This window comes from Crocodylus porosus, unplaced genomic scaffold (genome assembly GCF_001723895.1).
Source record: "Crocodylus porosus isolate Cpor-Errol unplaced genomic scaffold, CroPor_comp1, whole genome shotgun sequence".
NCBI classification, from domain to species: domain Eukaryota; kingdom Metazoa; phylum Chordata; order Crocodylia; family Crocodylidae; genus Crocodylus; species Crocodylus porosus.
The window spans coordinates 6,872,910-6,898,217 of record NW_017728911.1 but is presented as its reverse complement, the minus strand read 5'-3'; the positions used below and the strand labels follow the sequence as shown (position 1 = coordinate 6,898,217).

Below are 25,308 nucleotides of genomic sequence, written 5' to 3'. Positions count from 1 at the left end.
CAAGTTTTTACTTCTGTTTTTTAGCCTATGTACTACCAGTGAAAGTGGAAATGGAAATGGTGATTCAACAATATGAGAAGGCAAAGGTCATTCAAGATGAACAGCTGGAAAGACTAACCCAGATCTGCCAAGAACAAGGGGTAAAGTTCAATTATGTTTCTATTTACATATTTCTTGTCTGAGATATTGATGTCATGGTGACGGAAATGGCCTGTGTAAGTTGCCAGATCTGAGATTAGAAAAACTCCATTAGGGTTTCGTTAGAAAAATTACAGGCTTCAACATGATCCTGCAGGAGCCTCAAGTGTTGAGGGGCAGGCAGCTTCCTGCAATCCTTAGCTGCTATATGTGAAACAGACATGACTTTAGACCAGATGGGTGTTTCAAACAGTTTTACCTTCAAGTGGGGATAGCAACTACTTCTTTTCATTTTTAAAGGAGAAAGCAAATGAGCACTTTTCTAATAACTCATTTATTAGCTATCTATGGAAATCTTGACACAATAAACAGAGTAAGTGGATGTTGTCACATTTACTGGACATTGCATTTGTATTAATCCTATTCGCAGTAAAAGAACCTACAGTGGAAAGCTAATAAATTGCCTAAAATCCTGTTTGCTCGGAAATTGCACTAGCTTTAAATGCAGCAGGCAGCTTCCTAGTGCGCCTCTTTGAGACTTCTGGCAGACTCAAAAATACTGCAGTAGAAGCTTCTAGTTGCTGGAAGTGACTCAAGATTTTTCAGATCCTCCCAAGTCCAATTGTATATAGTAATTCAGTCTTTAAAGAAAAGTGAGATGCAATGCAAAGTGTTTCACATGACTACATTTAAAAAAAAGGTGGGGGAAAAATATCACTGTTCTGGCAGTGACCCAAGTGTTTTGAATTACAGTTGGTAGCACAAAAAGAGCTATTGAATTACTCGTTTTTAAATCTATTCTCTTCAGCAAAAGCCAGTTGCATGCAGCCAACCAAAGCTAAGCTGAGGATCAGGTTGTCTTTCAAATAAAACATTGTTATCCCATAAAGATTATTTCTGTTCTTATTGGACAGTGGTAAATATTTGTATTCCAGTTACAATTAGATACTCTGACTGAGATCAGTGCCCCATTGTGCAAGATTCCTGTACAAACACCCAAAGAGTGAGACCCTCTCCCAGAGCTTAAAGTATAAGTGTAAGAGCAATAAGAAAGGCATGGAGAGAGGGAGCGACTTGCCCAAGGTCACACAACAGGCCAGTGGGAGAGCTGAGAACAGGTACCTAGGTCTGCTTCTGATGCATTGTGATCAGGGATAATGGGAATTGTGTATTTTCTGAATTTAGGGAGTTCAGTGCTGACTGTTTTCAGAGGTAGTTGTTCACAGCACAGCACTCTTTGGACAACTTGTAAATTTACCTTTAACTAGTGTCTAAGTACTAGGCCCCAGTCCCAAAGCAAATTAACTTAAAGTCTTTCTTCTAAATAAAAGTATCTGCAGAACTATATCCTTAATTTTTCCAAACGTTAGTGATAATGCTTAACAGAACTACACACGCCTTTATTAACTCATCCTCTTACTGCCTCTGTAAGTAAGGTAGACAAATTGTATTATCCCTGTTTTGCAGATGAAAGAAAAATTAGCATTTCACCAAGACCACACAGTAAGGTAGTGATAGAGGGGGGATTTGAACACAGGATTTCCTGAATAGCGATAGAAAAGGAATTTGAACATAGGATTTCCTGAATCCCATTTCAGTGTTTAATCTGTTAGCCCAGCTCTTCCCTTAAAGGGATAATGGAAGGTTAAAAAACAATCATTTTAATACACGTATTTCTATGTTAGTGTTGAATTTGTTGACCTGTTAAAACTCAAGTAGTATTGGGCTTGATTGCTTCGCATTAAAGTGGAAGTAGCCCCCTTTATACTGTCAGAGTGGTGTAAAAGGATTTAGTGGACATGAGTATTGGACCATCCAGTCTAATCATGGGTTTTGTGTTTGCTTTTCTTATGACATTTTTCTAAGTGCAGCAGTAAAAACAAGCCCATTTCCTTTGTGCTCCTTTTCCTAAACATCTGCTAAAGTGAGCTCTGGCTCATGAAAGCTTATGCATCTCTGACTCATTTAGTCTATAAGATGCATCTCTACCCTGTCTCCTCCCTTTTCCTTTGGTTATGTTCCCTTTCACTTTTAGGGTCTCAGCCTGAGCGGACAGTGTTTAGTTTGAGACACTGGGGCGGGGTGTAATTTTATTTTTATTCTTCCATTTCATCAGAAGGGGCAGAGTAAATTGTAACTGTAACATTTCTTTTGGTCCTGGGAGTTTGCTAAATTTGGATAACTTCATGGTACCCAGGCAAAAGGGCTTGCATCTTACAGCATTTACAAGAGCATCAGGCATTAGGGCAAAGAAGAGTCCTACTAATACTAGATTCTGCCAACACCTACCAGACATGGCCTGTGCTGTCAGTCAGCACACCCATACATTAGACCAGGGGTTTTCAATCTTTTTGGATAGTGTACCCCCAGTGACTGGACACAGAACAATGTACCCCAGCGGAGGGTGGGGTGGTGCGCGGCTGGACCCAGAGTGGGGAGGGCGTGGGGGGTGGGGGGGCACACAGCCAAAGATAGAGCAGCGGCAGCTGCTGCGTGCAAGCTTCTTTTGCCCCCCACATCTGGCTGGGCAGACAGTGCCTGCACAGCAGCGTGGGGTAGTGTGTGGCAGTGCTTCATCCCCACCTGCCCGCGTGTACCCCCTAATGCCTTCTCAAGAAGCCCCAGGGGTATGTGTACCCCCAGTTGACAACCCTGCGTTACACCAAAGGAAATGTTGCACTGATAGCTGGAGTGAATCTGCAGGAACAGACCAGGTTCCTTCCTCCCTTCCAGGTGTCATCTGCTGTAGAAAAAAAAAAGACTAAAGACAAATGACAATGTACTAATCTTCATTTTAATATCTTGAATTCCTGCCAGACAAATGTCTTAGCTGTATAATATCCTGTAAATGTACTAATTTGCTGCAGTTAGCAACATAAGACATTGACACAAGCACTGCATCCTCCCTTCATAAATTAACAGCTTCATAATTCAGTCAAGAACAAGTTGTCAGCATTATAATATTGGCATTAACACCGTATACAGCTTGTAGCTGAGAAAGTGTATCATAATATTCTTTAACCTTCTGCAGGTCCCTGAACACATGAGTTTACATTTTCAACACTAGCTTTTTAAATTCTGGCTGCTTCTTGGTGCTTGTTCACTTGAAAGTGAGCAATCATATTTTCTAGCTGATTATATTGATTTTGCGCAAGGAAGTTCTTTTCAGTACAAACAGCGTCTCTTAAGATGGTAACTTATGGAAGAGACAGATAACAGGAATCAGAAAGACCGAGAGAAAGAGGGAGAAGCCAATAGAGGGAAGTTGGGGGGGGAGAAGAAATAGGGTCAAATTACACATTAGAGTTAACAAGTGCTAATTCTAAGGAATGTTAGTCTGTGTTAAGGTTGCTTAGTGGTAGTGATCAGTCACATGTTTGGAGTTAAAATGATCTCTAATGTGCACTAGTCTGACCTACTGCTGGAGGGCTGGCAAGTGGGGGCATGGCTAGTGGCTGCAAGTCTCCATTCCTGCCCTGCTTGTCAGCTGTCTCACCACAGTATAAGCCAGGGATGAAGAGGCCCCAAACCACTTGGATTGCTCTCTCCACTCACCAAATCACCTTGCTTCCCCCCCACTAGCCTCTGGATCCCTCCTCCACGCTGCAATTGGCCCTTCCAGTCCCAGGTAGCCCCCCACGCCCTGATTGGTGCCTCCATCATCAGATGCCAATCAGCCCAAGAGCAGTATCGGCAGCAACAGCAGCAGAGTCCCTCTCCCTGCCTGCTCCTGGGCTCCCTGCAGCCTACGTTGCCCCCACACCTGGATCCAGCCTCCAACAGGCTCCACACCAGCACCACCACTCTTAGGCTGATTGAGGTGCTAGGGCAGTGATCTGGGGGTACAGAGGCAGAGGAGGCAACTTGCGTGGCAGGGGAGTGATCTGGGGGTGGAGGGGATGATTTGGGAGTCAGGGCAATTTGGGGGGCAGAGGAGGCAGCAAGCTAGCAGCTCCCCACCCACCCACTCTCTCCTTCCCCCCATCCCCTCCTTCCTCCCCCTGACCCTTGGCTTCCCTACCTTCTTCACCCTTTTTCCCTCTCCTCCCCCCCACTCACCCCATCCCCACCCACCTGTTGCCTGGCTGTTCCCAGCTAACAGTCCATGGCCATCGTCCTGGATAATAGCTATTCCACCTGAAAGCAATACCTTCTGGGATACTGGAAGACTTTAACTCTCCTTCTGGGATATTGGTGGCTTTGACTCAGGTAAACACCCAGAAGTTAACTTAACTCAGGCTAGGCAATACAAATCAAAGATAATCTTTACTCGAAGTGGCATAATTTTAAAATCCCTAAATTGTACTTAGCATTGTTAATGAGCCTTAACATGTGATTCAAGTTTTCAGTGTTCTTAACATAATCTAATTGTAATGTATAGTCTCACCCATAGAGAATATGAGACAGTTTCAAAGCTGATATTGGAATAAAACAGAGGAATGACAATTCACAGCAGGTGAGGGTTTGTTCCATAGAAGTGAGTTTTTTGTGTGGTATATGGTTCAATATTGAATTTCACATTCAGGCAACATTGATGGCTGCACTGAGAGTTTTACTTGAGTTAAGAGCTCAGATATAGCCTGAAGAGTCTGAAAGAGAGATGAAAATAGTTCCAACATTGAGGACTCCTGCAGTTTTATGTTTTGTGAGAACAAACTTCTGATTTACATTAATTTGCAAATTATTGGCAGGGTTAAAAGCACCACCTTTCAAAAAAGTTGCCCAACACTTCCTGGGTAGACAAAGCCTTGGCTGGGATGATATAGTTAGAGATGGTCCTGTTTTGAGCAAGGGGTTGGACTAGGTGACCTCCTGAAGTCCCTTCCAACCCTAATTTTCTTTGATTCTTAGCTCCTCTTTAAAAAGGTGTTTGATTTGCATTTCTTATGACTTTAAGAAACACAAACCATTTTTTCCATGCCAGTTTGTCTTCCTTGGGCTCCATTTTTTTTTCTTCTGAGAATTTTAGCCAAGATGATTCAGCTGTTTCTGAGAACAAGGTTAGGGAAGAGTATATTGTTTCGCTTGCATTTAAAAATAGTGATGACTGTTTCATTGAGAAGCTCTACTAATCTCATGCTTAGGTGAAGTGACTTGAAAATTGGCTGGGAAGTGGCCTTTGTATCTGGGACAGCCAATGTTTGGTTAGTTGTTAGCCTATGAAAAATCAGTTTGCTTGTAGCAAGCAGAGGGGTAGGCAATATTTTTTGGCCGGAGTGCTGAAAAAAACCACATTGCCTACCTTGGAAGGTGCCGGATTGCCAGCATGCCGAAAAAACAAAACGAGGGCAGGGGGTATATGACAGGATGCCCCCTACCCAAAGACCCAGGCCCCTCAGCCCAGGCTCTGTGGCTAGCAGAAGCTACCCAGAACCTGGGCCAGCTGCAAACAGCTGCTGCCCTCCCGGCCCTGGCCCCGGCCCCAGCCCCAGCCCCAGCCGCTTCTCAGACCCAGCCCTGGGATCCGGGGAGGCAGCAGATACTGGTGATGCTCCCCGCTGTGCTGCTCTCGCTGCCACTTCTGCAGAGCAGTGTGTGAAACCCAGCGCAGCAGAGCACAGCAGAGGTGCAGAAAACTGCCTGCCGCTCTGACCTCCCCACGGTCCTGGCCACACTTCCCCTGCAGGTGGAGGAAGCAGCAAGGGTCACGACCCTGAGTGCTGCCCATGCTGCTCCTGTGCCCACAGGGGAAGTATGACCCGGGCATCACAGAGCTTGCAAAAGCAGGCAGCTTCCTTGTGTGGCCCCTCTGTGTGCTGCCACTCCAGGTCGCACACGCTGTACTTCTGGCCCTGCTGCCCTCCCCGGGCCCTCCAGAGCACAGTGTGTGTGACCCGGAGCAGCAGCGCATAGAGGGGCCACACAGGGAAACTGTCTGCTGCTGCAAGCTAGATCTGGGGCTAGGAGGCAGCTGGAGCTGGAGCTGAGGCCGGGGCGGGGAAGCAGCAGCTGTTTGCAGCCGGCCCAGGTTCTGGGTAGTTGCTGATCTCCATGGAGCCCAAGCTGCTTGCAGCAGGGCTTCCATCCTCCCAGCTGGCTGCTGGGAGCAGCCTGGGTTCAGTGGCTATCAGCAGCTACCCAGAGACTAGGCCGGCTGCAGCTGGGAAGCTACAAACAGCTGCTGCCCTCCCACCCTGGCCCCCAGCCCCGGCCCCAGCTGTCTCCTGGCCCCAGGCTCCGGGAAGGCAACAGGTGCCGGCCCTGCGCCCACTGGGGCCAGGGCAGGGAGGCAGCAGCTGTTTGTAGCCTCCAGCCTGCAGCTGGCCCTGGCTCTGGTGTAGCTGCTGCTAGCCATGGTGCCCGGGCTGCTCCCAGCAGGGTTGCAGCCTCTTAGCCACCTACTGGCAGCAGCCCAGGCTCCCAGCTGGCAGCAGCTACCCAGAGCCAGGGCTGGCTCCAGCCAGGAGGCTGCAAACAGCTGCTGCCTCCCCGCCCCGGCCCCAATGTGTGCGGAGGAAAATGGCTGGGGGTAGCTGACCCCCGTTCTAGGGCTTTGCAAGACAGTTCCCAACAGAATCTATCCATAAGGACCAAACTCCAGGCTAGGGCCCAGGGAGATGTTCTAGGCATTTGCAGCTCTGGCTTGTCATGGGCTGGGTCAGAGCACCAGAATTAAGGGGAAGGATAGCATCCTGTGGTTTTGGAGCCCTCCTTGTTGATGCCCAACAAGGGAAAAGAGGAAGCTGCCTGATTCAAATACAGAGGGGACAAGAGATAATCCTGAAGAGACAGCAAAGGGAGACGATCACAACAAAGAGCTTGGAGGATTAGGTGTGAGGTTGGAACTAGAGACTTACAAGGGAGCTAGAGAATGGGACTGAGAGTTGGGCTGGGAAGGGAATGATACTCATGAGGCAAGATTAGGAGCCAGGGAGGAGAATGGTAGAGTTAGCTAGTGGTAGGGAGATTGGACAGGGAGCTAGGAGGAGGACAGGGTTGGGCTGAACAAGGAGTATAAAGGAAAGCCAGTATGATGAAGGAGGTGAAAAAGGATAAACTGATCTGATACTCATGGAGGGTGCTTGGAGAGAACTGGGGCTAACTGAGCAGGGACATGGAGCTGAGAAAGCTGAAGATGGGAAACTGGATAAGAATGGAAATAGAATGAAGAGCTAGTGAGAAAGAGGCTTTGTCAGAACAGGCAGACAGATTGGAGCCCACAGGAGCACAGTCTGGTCCAGAGCCTGGAATGGATCCCATGACTCTTTAGCATCACTGTTCTTCTCTCAGTCAGTATAGCTGAAATACTGGCAAAGTGCCTCACCTCCCGAAGTGCTGGTCCACCTAGATGATAACCAGCTAGTAGTTGCGTAATGCAACATACACAGAAAAATTAGGTCCTTTGTGTCTCAACTCAACATTCCAAATTAATGGATAATTTTACTTTAATTTTTACCCCAATTACCTTAATCTCTGTGCTTTACTTTGTCATCCATAATATGGAAATAATACCATCCCATCAATCATATGGGTGCTGGGAAAGTAAATTAATATGGTGAGGCAGTCAGGTACTGTAGGAGAGAGCACCAGAGAGGAGCCAGTGAGGACATGAAGAAGTCTCTTCAGAGCAGTGTTTGACTAGCATGCAGCAGATTAGATGAGGAACAACCACTGAACAGCGAGGATAAATGACATAATGATCAGCTGCTCAGGAAGGCTGGGTCCAGATGAGCAGGGTTGTGCAGTATGTGGCGCCACAGACCCATCTGCTTTAACATTCAATGAGCTTTAGGTAAAGTGCCCCACCACCATTTTGACATGTGGGATGCTGAATACATGAGACGCTAAGGGTGTTTTAATTAGAATGGCTCCCAAGAGCTGCTCTAATTAAAACGACCCTCCCACCCTGGAGCACATGTATAGGAGCCCAATGAGCACCCTGCCCTATAATGAATTATGGTGATTGAATAAAGGTGACATTTCCATTTTAAAGAAAGTTAAATGAACAGTTCACATTATATTAAGTTTTGCAGACATGACAAATGCATGTATAACTTTCTTTTTGTTATAGTGGTACAACATAGCATTCAGCAGATGTATCAGTGAAGTTTGTTTCCTAAAACATTCCAAACAGAAAAGATGCAAGTTATTTTTGACTTTCTCTTTTATTTGCATTTCTTCTGTTTATAATAATATGCTTCCTTGGCTGATGACCAGATATCACAACAATATAGTACATTTCCACTCTTGAGTGACATGGGAGCTCTGCACTTGCAAATGTAACAACTCTGCAAATATTAATTTCTGGTGGCCATGCCTTTGGGCTCAAAATATATTTTAGAAATTATAGTAGTATGCATTGTTATTTTGACCTTTCTAGTATCTTACTGAAATTGTTTGAATTGCTGGTCATTATATTATTCCCCACAGACTAAAGAAAATGTATAGGATAAGGCAATTGAGGACAAATGGACACATCTCTGATATTTCACAAAGCATGCAAGCATTGAAGTCCACAAATGTATAAAATGGAGTAGATTATACTCATCCCATTGTAACTTTGCAGTAAAGAATCTGAAGAGCACTAAATTGTGGGTGATAGCGTTTTACACGGTCTGATTTAAAGTAAAAAATGACAAAAATCCAGAGATTTTGTTAATGGTGGAAGTTTTAGTCAAGCATTTAGCTGTAATTCTGGAATTAGCTGTGGGGGAAATTCCAACAAGTTATCAGTTACAGTAATAGATCAGTTTATGAACTTTCTTGTTTAACTTTCTGCTGAAGAATCTGCAGCTGACTATGATCCAACAAAAGCTACATATACAGAAATGGTCCTTTTCTGTCAACACACATAGCACTGGGTTTTTCATCATTCACAAAAACATAACTAGGGAACCTTAGCTTTTTCTTCTTTTTAACTTGGTCTGTAATTTGTAAAACAGCTGCTAGTTTAATGGCAGGGCTATTTAGCTGGTAAAATTACCTATCAAAGAAATAACTTATGTTATCCTTTTGCAATAATTGTAATTTATTTCTAACTACCAGTCATTTTCCTAGTGAGTGGAAGGCAGCCAAGGTCATCCTGTGTTTCATTCTGCCCATAAATCATTAGTTTGCAACTGTCTCCTGATTTTTATTGTTACCAACAATGGCCAAACTAATGGACATAAACATTGGATTGTGTCCCAGTGGCAGATGAGTTTTAGGGCAGGGCATTCTGTGCAGACAGCACTAATAGAATTGAGCAAAATTATTGTTACCGCATTAGACAAGAGCAAGTTTCTGGCTAAAGTGTTCATTGATCTCTCTCTGAGGCTATGTCAATTATATTCTGTTGCTGGACATTTAAAGAGAAGCAGCGTATGATTCACTACAGTGCTCCCTTCTTGATTCTTGTATGCACGTTGTAAAACAAAGATAGTCATCTGCGGCATGCATGCCACAAGTTGCATGGGCAGCCTTTGTGCATGGTATGTGGTCCGTGGCAGGGAGAGGGGGACAGGGAGGCAGCACAGGGAGGCAGCACAGCAGCAGATATGACAGAGAACAGAAATCAGAACAGCAGATTGTGCAGGGTTCACAGGACATGGAGCAGAAAGCAGAGCAACAGATTTGGCAGAGGAAGGGAATCAGAATGGCACTCTAGGAGGTCACAGGGCTTAATCTGTGGCATGCCTGCCAGAAAGGTTGATATGCACTGTTGTAAAACATGAGAGAGGATAAGTGGCACTTTTATAAATCTGCTCACAGATTCACTAGTTTAGGGCTGGAAGGACCTTGTGATATCATCGAGTCTAGCCCTCCTGCTCTGGACAGGAAGGACTGCTTGGGTCAAATAGCAAGGTGTGCATGCAGTCTCTTTTTGAAGATCTCCAGGGTAGGTGCCTTCACCAGCCCTGTTGGGAGTCTATTCCAGACTCTGGTCACATGAACTGTGAAGAAGTTTTTCCTTATATCCAGTCTGAAACCTTCTCAGCCCCATATATGTCATATGAATGTAGATGTTTCTTAGAATTCCATATTGGTCTCTGTCATTTTCTCTGTTTATAGGCATTGTGTTATGTAGCAATATGCAGTGTAATACACCGTCATTCGTGACCTTTTATTTCCTAGCAATGTGTTACTAAGTGAGTTTTACCCCATGATACACAACTAATTTAACAAAGAATAAGATATTTTAAATTCCCCAACAAAGTATTCATGAGCTTTACCTCCACAACTGACAGCTTGATTATGATTCCCTTTTGTTCAGCTATAATGAAAGGATTGAACAGTTTCAAAAGCCAATCAAAATTTAAAGGCAATTTCTCTCAAATATAGCTACCCACCAAAACACAGACTTAAAAAATTAAAGTCTTAAGACAGTGCTTAATGTTCTGTCTTAAAATGTGCATAGCCAATGAAATCATTATTCCATGCATAGTCTGTGATGGTCAGAAATGCTGCTCTCAGTTTTGTACAAGAAAAAGGATAAATAAAAAAATACAGAGGAGATATTTCTCTGAAAATGACCAGTAATCCCTTTTTTTCAATACAAGAGTATTGTCAGCTATAGATATAACATTTACACCTCAGGACAAGTTGCTACAGTTAGGGGGTCTGGACCCAATGATCTGTAAGTTCCCTTTCAACCCTTTCAATTGAAACATAAATTCAATATAAAGGTAGTCAGCTTTCACTGTTGGACCAAACTGTATAGTTACGATACACCAGTAATATAGCCTGAGTGTTATGTGGACCATTAATACAAGACACTGGACTCATCTTCAGCAGTAGAAAAGCCATCATACATAGAGGGTGTGTCTACATGTGAAATTAATGTGATTCAATAAACTCTGGCACACATTGTGCCAGAGTTTATTGCTCCCAGGCGCCATGTTTACACATGCACCTGGGACTGCAGTATGTTGAGCCGGGTCAGAGAAGCCCCAGGTGGCAGGGAGTCCAGGAGGTCAGCCTGTCAGCCCAAAGCTGCTCCAACCCAGCTCAGCATGATGCAGAGGGGCTGGGTAGGGCACAAAGGTGCTCTACCAGAATGCAGCCCCCACACTGAACCACCCTCCTGCCCCAGCCTGTCCCATCAGCATCTATGCATGCTTTGCTTTACGCTAAAGAGCACCACTGCAGGAGGGTACATATATTTACAAATAATAGCCTATGGTGGCATTTATAGCTTATTGCAGTCCAGTAGGACTGCACCTCCAAACACAGAGACTTTGCTATAGAACTAATTAGACCACTCTTCAGTAAACATCTCATGTAGACACATCCACAGGGTAGTATTTTACTCTTGCTTTCCACTGTTGGATATGACTGCCCAAGGTTCAGACTAACAGTGAAGTGAATTCTAGAAGGTGACCCTTGTTTCAAAAGGGGGAGAGATCATCTGCATAATCATTTATTTTGCGGCGTGGGTTTCAGTCAAGTATAGGAGTCATCAGTATATATATCTAACTTCTTATACATCTTTGTGTACTATTGTACATACACACCATTGAAGCCAGTGGAACTGCTAATATATACCAGCTCAGGATATGACCCTTTTTTCCCTTTAACGCCCCCTCTAATAGTCTACATTTGATCTTTAGTCCAACTGAACCAACAAAGGGGCAAGGGTAGAAATAGGACAGACATGAGGATCGTATTTTCAGAGAGCAGTAAAGGCTTCTGCATACGATTGCTAAAGGCAATCAGGTGTGCATATGCTTTTCCTGTTTGGTCAATAGAAAAGTCAAACTTTCCATACTGCCTGAGACATCAAGTGTAGATTTCAGGAATAAGTAAATCTAGGTCTTCTGTTCTTGGCATTAGCAGATATGTCCTCTGCACAAATGGCAACATGTGTGTGTGTAGTTTTGTCCTTTGAACATAAGATGGCAGTAAAGCCATTCTTTTGTTTTACTTTACAAAAAGTAATCTACAGCTCACCTTGAGTTGTTCTGTTGTTCGCTCTGTTTGTGATCCGGTTTCACCCGCCAGTCAGAATATTCATCTTTAATTTTTTTAAAATATATATTCATTTGTTATATATTATTCTTCATGTTTATTTTTTCACTTTGTTTTATGATGATTTGTTTTGAGGAACTGCAAGTGCCTAGTGATGAGAATACAGAAGCGTAAGTCAGGAGACCTAGTGTCTTATGCCCATTTCTGCCATATGTTTTTTGTGTAACATTGGCTCTATGTGCTTTGCCTGTTTCCCCATCAGTAAAATGGAGATTTTTTTTCCTATGTGATGGGTGTTGCACAATTTAACCAATGCTTGTAAGATGCTTTGTATTTATTGTGCTGTAGAAGTGCAATGTGGCGATATAATTTTATTTTGTTTACTTGTTAATAGTATCAGCCGTTTGCTTTTTAGAACACCACAGATCAAAATTATGTTACTTTTTACAATCTATAATGGAAAAGAACACCTTGTATTCAGCTTTTAGGTGCAGATCTTGTAATGCTTTTTTGTTTCCAGATACTCCATACAGGTAAAGACTTTCCTAAGACCAAAAGGCTATCAGTTGCCTAAGCCATGTTGACTTTCAGGTAGAATTGGATACCTGAGTGGTTTTTTTAAACTTTTGAAAACTTCCTCCATAAGTTGTTCCTCACTTCAGATTTCTGTGTGATATTTGTTGAAGAGGGAGTCATGAGATTTTGTTGTTTTGTTTTTAGTATGTGCTGTCATAAAGATTCAAAATTGAAAGCTGAAATTCCCTATCATCTCTGCCCATTATAGTGCAAGGAAAACAGGGAAATAAAATACAGTGAGTAGCCAGTGAAATGTGAAAGCTCCCAGCTGTACATTACTAATTGATACTGGAGTTAATGGAAAGTCAGTGTCACAGCCTGGCTGTTGAAGTTAAGGTGCTATTGTGGAAGGATTTATTGGGCCCAGTCCACTTCTGTCTTGGGTGTTAGGTAGCTTAAGAAACCTCCACTGTCAGTACCTGTGCTGGAGTCATAGGCAGACTCACCAAACAGTTGTGAGCCTTAGCCAGACAGATGTGAGCCACTGGTTCACAGTATGGGCTCATACTGTGAACCAGTGAATCACTGCAGATTTTAGACAGTCATGCTGAATCCTAAGTGGTAGCTTTAAACAGAGGACTCAGTGAAGTGTACCATATGAAATGAGCCAAGTGGTGCCTAACATGGAATGAACTAGACCAGCCCACATTTTATACTCTTGACAGAGCAGTGGATTTGAGTCAGCATCTCAGCAGTGAAGGCAGGAGCCATATTCCGTTAACTAATGTGCCCCTTCACATAAGTTTTTAAGCATTAAGGTGCTAATTTCCATTCAGCAGCAAATGTATAGTGACAGGTACATTACAGTATATGCTTGGTAACACGTCTCCTCTGCTGTGTGGTGTTTTTACAGGCCTTTGGTGAAAGGAGGCACAACACTGCATTTCAAATGCTTTAACCTTCTATTTCACTCATTTTCTTTCCCCACTCACTATACCTGTAATTTGATTTCTATGGAACGGTCCCTTACATCTCAGTCTCATAGGAGGAAGGGACCCAAGGCAGCTCTCCCTCAAAAGCATGGGAGCTTACATGTGAGGGTTATAAGATGGGAAGAGGATTATATGAATCCTTGTAGCTGAGAAGAAAATGTCCAGGCCCTTTCCTGTCCCCGCGGAGAGAGACATTAATATCACCTCACAGAGGGAGTGCGGCTGTCAGTCGTAGTGAGATTGCTGCTTTCTGTCCTTCTCCTTTTGATCATTGTCCCTATCATTATACACAGTGCTGTCTACCCTGACATGTTAAAAATAATAACAATGAGGTCAAATCGGCACCTTTCCCTGGAGCTCTAGAGGGCCCTTTCTGGGTTTGAGGAAAGAGGTCTCAATTTAATGGCAAACCTATGCAGGGGCTGTTTCCACATCTTTCGAAAAGATATATTTGGGGGAATCAGCTGGTAAGACTTCCCCCTCCACCAGGCAGTGGGTGGGGAGAGCAGGAGTGCTACCACTACTGGGCGTCTGAGGAGGAAACCCCAGCTCCGTGGACTCCCTCAGGTCAAGCCCCAGTTTATTCTGGCTGTGTGTCAAGAGAATTTGCTGTAAGTGCAGGCCTTAAAACAGCAAACTGGACAATATGCCAAGTCTCCTGTGAATAATGATTTTCAGGTGGCTTTTTTTTGTACCACATTGTTTTATGTTGTGTATTTTCTCCTTCCCCCTCCAGTTTGAAATTAGGCAGTTGAGGGCCCACCTCGCTCAGCAAGATCTGGATCTGGCTGCTGAGAGGGAGGCTGCCCTGCAAGTCCCCCACGTGCTGAACCAGCAGAGCAGCAATAGATACAAGGTAGTAGCAACTGGGGACTCGGATGATGAAGCCACAGAGAACATCACTGAGTTGCGGCCTGCACGAGGTGAGTCCTGTCTACATGCTGTCTACCAGCTAGTACTGCTGCTTTCTTACATGGAGTTATTGAATTTGCGGAAAAATTTTCCCTTTAAAAGTGAATTGATTACTTTCCCTGAGGACTGCATTTTCCCATTATTGCAAGAAAGCTACGTCTGCTTCAGAGTGGCAGATGATGTTCTGTTTATGAACAAATTCCAGCCAGAGCCAATAAAATGACCATGGAAGAAAATGACTGTGATGCACCTTCTCCAGCATTCTGATTATTATATCCATCAAGCGCTGAACTGCAGCAGCCAAGTCAGAATTGGCAAAGATTATTCACTTGGCGATAAAAGCATGGAAATCAGGAAGAAAGTAGAAAAACTTTGTCAGATTTGGGGGCCTCTGCATATTTGTGATTTAGAGACTCTAAGGCAGTTTGGGACTGATGTCAGACCTCACATCTGCCACCAGCTAGTAGCAGATGTGTGATGTGTAGCAACCTTCAGCAACCTGGTAGTTCAGAACTCAACCAGCATTAATGACAGTAAAGCATTCTTTATTATGATTTCAGTATTAACAAATTAATTCTGTTGGGCCAGATTTGTGTGTGAGATAAAGCTAATTAATGTCACTGAATTTACATTGGGGATTAATTTTACCTATAATGCCAATAATTATTTCAGTTTTAAGTGTGGTCACACATTGGAGGTGTTTGGAGGGAATGGAAGGCCAGTTCCACTCCTTAACCTTCTTCCATGTACTTTTTAGACTTTCTCTGGCATTGCTGTATGGTGATCTGAGTGGGATGGTGATCAGACTTCAGCAAAGAGGGTGTTTTTACACATGCCCCAGGCATAAGGAGGGTAGTGGTGCTGGAGCTGCTCTAATTAAAGTGCCTGCAGGATCTTGTGCTTTCACTAAAGTTTATTGAACGAGCTCCAGTTAAAGTGCCCTGCTGCCATTTGAAGCACAGAGATGCTGATGCATGAGACGCAGAAGCCGCTGAAGAGCACTAATTAGCATTCTCCAGCAGACTCAATTAATTGAGTCTACTCTGAGGTAAATACAGCCTCCCCGCATGTCTATAGGCACCCAGAGAATGGCAATACCGATCTCTGAAGTAGAGCAGGGGTCAGCAACCAATGGCCTGCAGGCAAGATTCAGCCCACAAACCATTTGGTCCATCCCACAGACGTGGGGCTTCTGCAGTCAGATTGACCCAGTTTGGGTCAGAGATGGATGGGACCACGGTGGGCAAGTGGGCTTTAGGACCCAGCTACCACTGCTGCTTTTCCCTGTAGCAGCATGGGAAGTGTGTCTGCAGCCAGTGTTTATGTCTGTGGTGACAGGGGAAAGCCCTCTGCCACCACAGGGAAAACTGTCAGCTGCGGACACTGTCCCCAGGTGGGTGCTGGGAAAAGCAATGGCAGCTGTAGCTAGGTCCACCTTTGACCTGAACTGGGTCAGTCTAGCCTGAAGCCTGAACATGTTGCTGACCCCTGAAGTTGAGCATCACCTGGCACCCTATTTTCAGTCAAATTCCACAGAATTCAGGGAAGAAAGCAGTTTCCAGTATTTTTCAAACAATTCTCTTTTCTCTGGTAAATATGAACTAGTAACAATGAAACAAGTTAGAAATACCAGCTTTATTTATTTACTAATTTACATGTCTGATCACAGTTTACCTCTTACGTATTTCAGCTTTCAAACTTTGTAGTTTGAAAACTGGAAGCAGAAGGTTGGTAACCCATAAAATGCATTTCCACCCTTTTCAGAGGTACAATTTCAGAGGTTTGCCCAGATGAATATATCATAACTTATGCATGTGTGTCTTGAGGGTTGGTTACATTTGGAACTGAACAGAGTTGTGCACTTTATAAGTAGGTTTGCCAAAATTATCGTGCTTCTGACATTCATCTTAAAAAATCTTCAGCTACATAAATTCTAACTTTCAGGCTACCACAAGCATCCATTATTTGTGTCTCCTTATAAAATACTGGTTATGCATGCAGCATGGTAGGCACATAACAGAAAGAATTCATTTCTGAAATCAGTTAGATTACACAGTTGCTTACAGATTCCTTGTCACTGAAGCTGTGAAAATACACATTAGCTGATGATCAAAATAATTGCTATTTTTCATGCTCTATTCTTGGATACCATAGTGCTATGTTAGATTCAAATTAGGAATATAAAATTAATTTTAACTCCAGTGTAAAGAAAAGTGTTGTTACAAATTATATGAATATTATCTGAAAACAAAAATCTGGCTTACTGTTATATTCAATTCTTGACTTCGCACCCTAATGTGGAAGGACCAGTTTTAAGATTGTCCTCCACGTTGAATTAGGCAGGGGTCCTTTTAGGAAAAATAGTGTGTGATTATGTCATTAAAGACTATCATAATACATATATGTACAAGGGATCCAAATAAGATTTCATGTACAAACCATAAATCTGGCATTTCAAAACTTTCAAGTACATGACTTTGCAAGCCAAAGAACATGAATTTAATGCAATTTTTACTTGTTTAATTTCCTGGATTATATTTAACAGGAAGAGGTAAATACAAACTATGAACTAATGCAAGTTATGAACTAATTCCCCCCTCATGTTTCATCATCATCATCAGTATTTGAGTCCTGAACCATTAATGTTGCTGTTCAGATTGATATTGTATCAGCTCCAGGACTGGCTATATTAATTGGCAACGGGAGAAGGCTGTTATCCTGGGGAAAGAAGATAGACCATTGGGACCATGTATTAGCTCAGCCAACCTTATCTTCCTATCTCCTCCCAACCTCACTCTCTGCAGCTATTCCAGTATGTCTGAAGCATTCCTAGCACAAAATATGCTGCTACTGTGGTAGTCTGGTCAGTTATTATTGTGGCAGAGTGCCAGAATTGTCCTGAATTGCGCAGTGGTTGCTTTCAATTGAATGCATCTCAGCAAAACCTGAATGCAGTTTCAGGGGAGAAAGAAACGGCAGTTCTTCTGCACCTAGCATTGGGAGGGCAAGGAAGGCAAGTAAATTCACTGTGTACTTGCTCCCCTACTCTGCTCCTGGTAGACCTCCCTGCATTCTAGGGGAGGAAGAGCCTTCCTGATGTATAACTTTGCAGAACCAAAGACGCTCTTAGGTGTATTCTTTACATCCTTACCCCTTATGCCCCAAAACAGTGGCTCTGCTATATGCAAGGCCTTCTGCAGCCCTTGGTCTGGAGCTGAATGCCTGTGGTGTTGTTCTATATCATTTTACTTTGGCACAAGGACTGCATGCTGCAAAATATCCTGTGTGTTAAATGGTCTTAGGAATCATTTTATCTATGCCTACACCCAGCTCTGCCCTTTATTAAAAACCCTGCCTTGCTAGAATTACTTTTGATCAGACTAACATGTTTGGTTCATATCAGAGCAACTGGGAACTATGAAAAATGTACAGACAATGGGATAGCATGGCTAGCATGCTACTGTGCTGACCCCGTTTTATCAGCCCCAGGTCAAGAACTTCACAGGTTTGGAGAGCCCTGGATTCTGCCAAACCTAGGGGCTTTACTTGGCTGAAGAATATAACACATGAGAAAATGAGACATTCCCTCCCAAGCTAATCTTACTTCTCCTGTCCATAAGAAACAATGGAAACATTCAGTATGAACTGCTTTACCATGAAGGGTTACAGCATAAAAAAGCATTCAGACTTTTGCTCATTTCCCTACATGTGAGTTTTATGGGACAGTGCATAAGTTAAAGCTCTCTAGGGGCAGCTCTAGTTTGCACTTTGGTATTTACACTGGATTTTGTGCAACCATTTACTACAGCATTCAATAAAATAAGTCAGGTAACCCCTGCATCACGTGGTACACATGGCACCTCTGGGACCCAGACTTCCACAAAGAAATGCAGTATATACCTACACCTGGAGAATACTGTATGTGCTAACAGCTTTGGTATCTTTCAGCTGACTCTTTCAACTCTTCTTTTTCACCTCTGCACAACTGCTTCTTACTTTTCTTTGTTTCTACAGTGAGCTAATTGCTGGGGGAAGCGTGGGAGAGTGAAGTGCTATGTCTATACCATAGCCAAGGGCACTTGAAAGCTTTCCAGAACAGCCCTGGCAATCTGACTTTTGCTTGTTCCGGAAAGCCTGCATCTTTCAGGTGATAAGGTTATGAGATCTCCATGGCCAAATCAGTCTTATGCTAAGACTTTGAATAATGTCTCTGTTGCATATTTTGGTGTCCATCAGGTCAGGTCACTGGAAAGTGAACTACCACAGGCTGCTTTCTGGGCTAGTTTGACCAAGAGATGCAGGAAACATTCCCTCTTTAAATGTGCTTTAAATGTAGATTTTACTTAAAATATTCCACCAAAATGATTTTTAAAGTAGACAAATATAGAGATTAAAGTGTAGACTTCAGCATGTAAGTAGTAGGGTATCCAATCGATTGATTTGGAAAGAGCTAAACATGAAAACTGCTATATGTCAAGTCCTTTTTAGGAGTTGTACAGTCAGTCATTGCCTAATGATGAAAGAAATATTCTATGTTTCCCTGTCATCTGTCTTTCTCTCAGAAAAAGAGTGATGATGCAATAGCAAAAATTATTCTATCTGTTCATTATAAAGGTCAGTTGCTTTCTTCTTTGTTAAATTCATGACTCATATAATATATAACTGGTCAGTCAGAACATCTACTGTTTTCTGCTTAGATATTCTCCTGCACAAATCATTTTTAAAGCTTAAGATACAAAGTTCCAGACATCAGGGAATGCCAAGTTCACAATGCCCCATATAGCCATTAATACTTCCTTCCAAAATTTATTATTCTTTAATCTCTCCCATAATATATGAATTACAGTCCCTGGTGGAAATTCCACATTTTCCTGCATATATCATTTCAATCTTTGAAATTCTACAATACTGACATAGTTTAAAATTAATACACAGCCCTTATATTCGTTTGGGCAAAAAGAGAATCCCAGCTCTGTTACTTTCCATTGCAGGAAAGTTATTTTAGATATTCTGAGCCAAATTTCCATTTTTATGAGGTTGGCAATGAAGTTTTTACTTCTGGGAAAAAGATAATAGTGCTGCAATTTATAAGCATGGTTGGAGAAAAGTAAAGCTTGTTGTACCCACTGGTCCCTATTCTTATACACATCTTCATCAAAGCAAGCAAAGAAAATGGGGTTTGGTGGATATGAACAATTGAGCGCTGCAGAGGGTCTACATTAGGATTATTTTCATCCAGGCAAAAAAACAATTAAACCATTACGAGGTAAGGGATTTTACTAACCAGTCCTTGTAGCATTCGTTCAGTTATATGGATCAGATCTGGCTTTCAAATAAAGCCAGTTAACTTTGGTGCTCATGTGTTTGTGCTCACCCACAGTAGTCAGTGGGAGTTCTGTGTATAAGGAACAATAAATGGCAGGAAAAGAATAGCTACTTTTTAAGATGACTGTCAGAATAAATAATATCTGAATTGCAGTGGGCTAGCATGCTAGAATGCTGTGCTACACCAATTCACTGTATCCATACAAAACAGAGTTTGACTGCTTTGTATGTGTGTGACCCAGGACATACAGTGATTTGTTAATCCACATGCTGCAGTCATTCAGAAGAGTGGGTAGGAGTCATGGAGCTTAATCCTCAAAAAAGCACTTCCCTAAATTCTACATGTTGATGTACTAGGGACGTTATTGAACTGTGTGTTAATTCTGTGAAAGCCTTTATGTTTTCAGAAGCAGTGGGCATTTAATTAACTGTATGAACTTAAAGGGCCCTGTTTTAATTTGGTGGCCGTGGTGTTAAGTGTGCATTGGACAGGGAAAGGAACATACAACTTTGAAGGTACCTCCCGAGTCATTGTATCTGTTCCACTATTATCACAAACTCTGTCACATAATCCATTTCTTAAGTTATCAGGCTTTAACAAGTGTGGGGGCTGAGGGGTTGCCCCCACTACTCCTATTGGAAGGCTGTTCCGGAACTTCATGGCTAGAAACCCTCTAATTTCCAACCTATATTTATTCATGGCCAGTTTTTACACACTTGTTCTTGTGCCAAAATTTTTATTTAACTTAAATAGTCCTTTTCTCTTCCTGGTGTTTTACCTCTCTGGTATATTCATAAACAACAATCATGTCTCCACTCAGACTCAATTTTCTAAGCTAAATAAACCAAGCTGTGTAGTTGTCTCTTAGTAGCTGGCTTCTCCATTCCCCCAGTCATCCTAGCAGTCCTTGTCAGCATCTGTTTTCATCTGTGTTCATCTTTCTTGAACAAGGAACCAGAATTGCACGTGGCATTTCAGATGAGCTTGTGCCTGTGCCTTGTACAATGACATTAATACTGTCCTATCTTTTCTAGAAACATCTTGATTAATACAGTTTAGGATTTCATTGACCTCATTTAGTGTAAACTGAATTAACACTTTGAATAAACACACAGTTCTCTTGCAGATTTATTTACTAAAACTAGGAACAAAGTCATGCTTGAAGTCATTTGCCTGTCAGTCACTTTTAGAGCTTTTTCTGCTACCCCAATATCTGCTTATTAAGGAGGAGCTGCTGTTTGTCTTAGGATTTTCCAACCCAACAACCTCTCCATCTCTCAGGTATATTTTTTACTGTGAATCATTTCTCTGGTCCCCTGTGGCAACCAACCTTGACATTTCTGTCAATACAGATGCAGCAGATCCTCCCAAGCTCTCACACATGCTTCCAGTCTCTGCAGAGACTGAAAATTCATTTGAATGGAAAACTACAGCTGGCATTAATGTGAGAATCATCTTCACAAAGCAAGCAGCCATACCTTGTCATGAATCCAAAGATGCATCTCAAGCCAATCCAGAGAGGTGATACTCCCCTTCCATGTGACTCTGGTCACGCTGCAATTGGAGTACTGCATCCAGTACTGGGTGCCACACTTTAAAACGGATGTGGCCAGCCTGGAGAGGGTTCAGAGGAGGGCCACCCACTTGGTGAGAGGGAAACAGGACAGGCCCTATGAGGAGAGACTGAGGGTCCTGAACCTGTTCAGCCTCAGCAAGAGAAGGCTGAGGGGGGACCTGGTGGCTGCCTACAAATTCATCAGGGGAGATGAACAGCAAATAGGTAGAGCCCTTTTCTCCCCAGCACCACCTGGGGTGATGAGAAACAATGATAATAAGCTGGTGGAGAATAGGTTTAGGTTAGAGATCAGAAGGCAATATTTTACAGTTAAGGTGGGCAAAATCTGGAACCAGCTTTCCAAGGAAGTGGTCCTCGCCCCTACCTTGGGCAAATTCAAGAGGAGGTTGAATGATCATCTGTCTGGGGTCTTGTGAACCCAGCATTCATTCCTGCCTGGGACAGGGGGTCAGGCTAGATGGTCTGTTCAGGTCCCTCCTGACCCTAGCTACTATGAAACTAAGCAGAAAGGCGTCTTCTCCTGAAGAACCTCAGCTACCCAAACATGTCCCACTGGTGCATATGTTTCATGCCATTAGTGTGAAAGAGAAACTTGCTAGTGCCAGTGAGGTAGAGAATATGAAATTCCACTCAAGTCATCCTGAAACCCATTTAGGAGGCCCAATATAGCATATCAAGGAAAGGGTGTTCACATGATCTCATGGCTGCAGATGTTTTCATTATAAATTGATAACAGCAACATTAGCCTAGAGGTGGGGTCAGATCTAGAGTTTGAGGAAGGGGACTTTGCATGGATGAAATTAAAAGTTGCTGAACCACCAGAGGAACATTGGAAATAAACAGGACTGTACCAGTTCATGTGCATTTCTGAAGTGCTGGTTATTAGGAAGTAATTTCTAAGTAGGAAGGTAGTTAAGTACTGGGAGAAATTATCTGGAGAGGTTGTGGAATCCATCACTGGAAACTTTTAAGTTCAGGTTAGATAAGCACTTGTCTGGGGTTATCCTTCCTTGAGCAGGGGTTGAACTTGATGACCTCATGAGGTCTCTTGTAGCCCATTTTTTTTGTGAAGATATGAATCTTGCACCATGTTCTGAAAATTATAAGGCTATTTTATCCTGGTCTTCAGTGCACAGTTGTCTTAGGAACTGCCAAGGAATTTCTACCAAAAATGCTCTGCTTCTAACTCCTGTGGAGAAGTGGAGCTCTGTCACCTGACTAGGAGAGGGAAGAGCATCTCCACAGACAGGCTCACTAACCTAGTGAGGAGAGCCTTGAACTAGGTTCACAGGGTATAGAGACCAAAGCCCCGAGGTAACTGGGGAAGCGGGAGACCTGAAGGAAGAGGGTGCAGGAGGGTGCAAAGGAGAGTGCTCTCATACTTCCTGAGAAATCAGGGCAATTGACCTTAGATGCCTGTACATGAATGCATGGAGCCTGGGAAACAAGCAGGAAGAACTGGAAGTCCTTGCACAGTCACAAAACTATGACATGATCGGAATAACAGAGACTTGGTCAGACCTCACATGACTGGAGCACTGTCATGGATGGATACAAACTGTTCAGGGAGGACAACTAGGGGAGAAGAGAAAGAGGAGTTGCACTTTATTGCAAAGAGCCATATGATGCTCAGAGCTCCCGTATGAAACTGGAGATAGGCCTGTTGAAAGTCTCTGGGATAAGGTTAGAGGAGAGAGCAACAAGGGTTATGTTGTGGTGGGTGTCTGCTACAGACCACCAGACAAGGAGGAAGTGGTGGATGAGACTTTCTTCAAACAGCAAGTAGAAGTTTCCTGATCACAAGCCCTGGTTCTTATGGGGGACTTCAGTCACCCTGGCATCGGCTGCAAGGACAATATAGCGGTGCACAGATAATCCAGGAAGTTTTTGGAGAGTGTTGGGGACAACTTCCTGGTGCAAGTACTGGACTGGCCAACTAGGAGTCATGCTCTTCTTGACCTGCTGCTCACAAACAGGGATGCATTTGGTGGGGAATGTAGTAATGGATGGCAACTTGGGTGGCAGTGATCACAAGGTGATTGAGTTCAGGATCCAGAGGAAAGGAAGGATGGAGAGCAGCAGAGTAAGGACCCTGGACTTCAGAAAAGCAGACTTTGACTTGCTCAGGGAATTCAGGGGCAGGATCCCCTGGGAAGCCAGTCTGATGGGGAGAGGAGTCCAGGAGAGCTAGCTGCACTGTAAAGAAGCCTTCCTGAAAGCGCAGGAACAAACCATCCTGATGCTAAGGTAGACTAGCAAGTATGGCAGAAGTCCAGCTTGGCTTAGCAGGGAACTCTTCACTAAACTAAATTACGAAAAGGGAGCTTATAAGAAGTAGAAACTTGGACATATAACTAGGGAGGAGTGTAAGAGTATTCCTCAGGCATGCAAGGATTAAGTTGGGAAGGCCAAAGTACAATTGGAGCTACAGCTAGCAAGGGATGTGAAGGGGTAACAAGAAGGGTTTCTACAAGTATGTCGATAGCAAGAGAAGGATCAGGGAAAGTGTGGGTCCCTTGCTGAATGGGGGGGGCAACCTAGTGACAGATGATGCAGAAAAGGCTGAAGTACTCAATTCCTCTTTCACCTCAGTCTTCACAGGCAAGGTCAGCTCCCAGACTGCTGCACTGGGCAGCACAGTTTGGGGAGAAGGTGAGCAGCCCTCAGTGGTGAAAGACCAGGTTAGGGACTATGTAGAAAAGCTGGACATGTACAAGTCCATGGGGCCAGATGTGATGCACCTGAAGGTGCTGAGAGAGTTACCGATGTGATTGCAGAGTCGCTGGCTATCATCTTTGAAAATGCATGGTAAATCAGAAGAGGTCCTGGACAACTGGAAAAGGGCAAATGTAGCGTCCAGCTTTAAGAAATGAAAGAAGGAGGATCCAGGGAACTATAGACCAGTCAGCCTCACCTCAGCCCCTGGAAAAATCATGGAGAAGGTCCTTATGGAATCCATTTCTAAGCAGTTGGAGGAAAAGGTGATTAAGAACAGTCACCATGGATTCACCAAGGGCAAGTCATGCCTGACCAACGCAATTGCCTTCTCTGATGAGGTGACTGGCTCTGTGGATGCAGGGAGACCAGTGGATGTGGTATACCTTGATTTTAGCAAGGCTTTTTATATGGTCTCCCACAACATTCTTGCAGGCAAGCTAAGGAAGTACAGGCTGGATGAATGAACTGTAAGGTAGATAGAAAACTGGCTGACGCATCAGGCTCAGAGGGTAGCAATCAATGGCTCTATATCTAGTTGGCAGCCGGTATCAAATGGAGTTCCCCAGGAGTCAGTCCTGGGCCTGGTTTTGTTCAATGTCTTAATCAACGACCTGGAAGATGGCATAGAGTGCCCCCTCAGCAAGTTTGAGATGACACCAAGCTGGAGGGAGTAGTAGATATGCTGGAGGGTAGGGCTAGGATTCAGAGTGACTTAGACAAATTGGAGGATTGGGCCAAAAGAAATCTCATGAGGTATAACAAGGACAAGTGCAAAGTCCTGCACTTAGGACGGAACAATCCCATGCACCAGCACGGCCTGGGGGCTGACTGACTGAGCAGCAGCTCTGTAGAAAAAGACCTGTGGATTACAGTGGACAGTAAACTGCATAAGAGCCAACAATGTGCCCTTGTTGCAAAGAAGGCTAACGTCATACTGGGCTGCACTGGTAGCTGTGTTGTCAGGTCAAGGGAAGTGATTATTCCCCTCTATTCAACACTAATGAGGGCACATCTGTAGTATTGTGTTCAGTTTTGGGCCGCCCACTACAGAAAGGATGTGGGCTAATTGGAAAGGGTCCAGCAGAGGGCAACAAAAATGGCGAGGGGGCTGGGGGACATGACTTATGAAAAGAGGCTGAGGGGACTTCGTTTATTTAAGTCTAGAAAAGGGAAGATTGAGAGGGGATTTAATAGCAACCTCAACTACCTGAAGGGGGTTCAAAAAAGGATGGAGCTAGGCTGTT

At 43.6% G+C, this 25,308-nt stretch overlaps 1 protein-coding gene across 3 annotated transcripts in view; it reads left to right on the top strand.

Annotated features, from left to right (window-relative positions):
- Nucleotides 1–25,308, top strand: part of TMEM266 (transmembrane protein 266) — a 155,776-nt gene that overhangs the window by 117,382 nt on the left and 13,086 nt on the right. For all 3 annotated transcript variants that reach the window (XM_019533362.1, XM_019533363.1, XM_019533364.1), the window contains exons 8-9: nt 25–140; nt 14,269–14,455. In XM_019533362.1, coding sequence (XP_019388907.1) covers nt 25–140; nt 14,269–14,455 — 303 coding nt within the window. The remainder of the gene's footprint in view (nt 1–24; nt 141–14,268; nt 14,456–25,308) is intronic.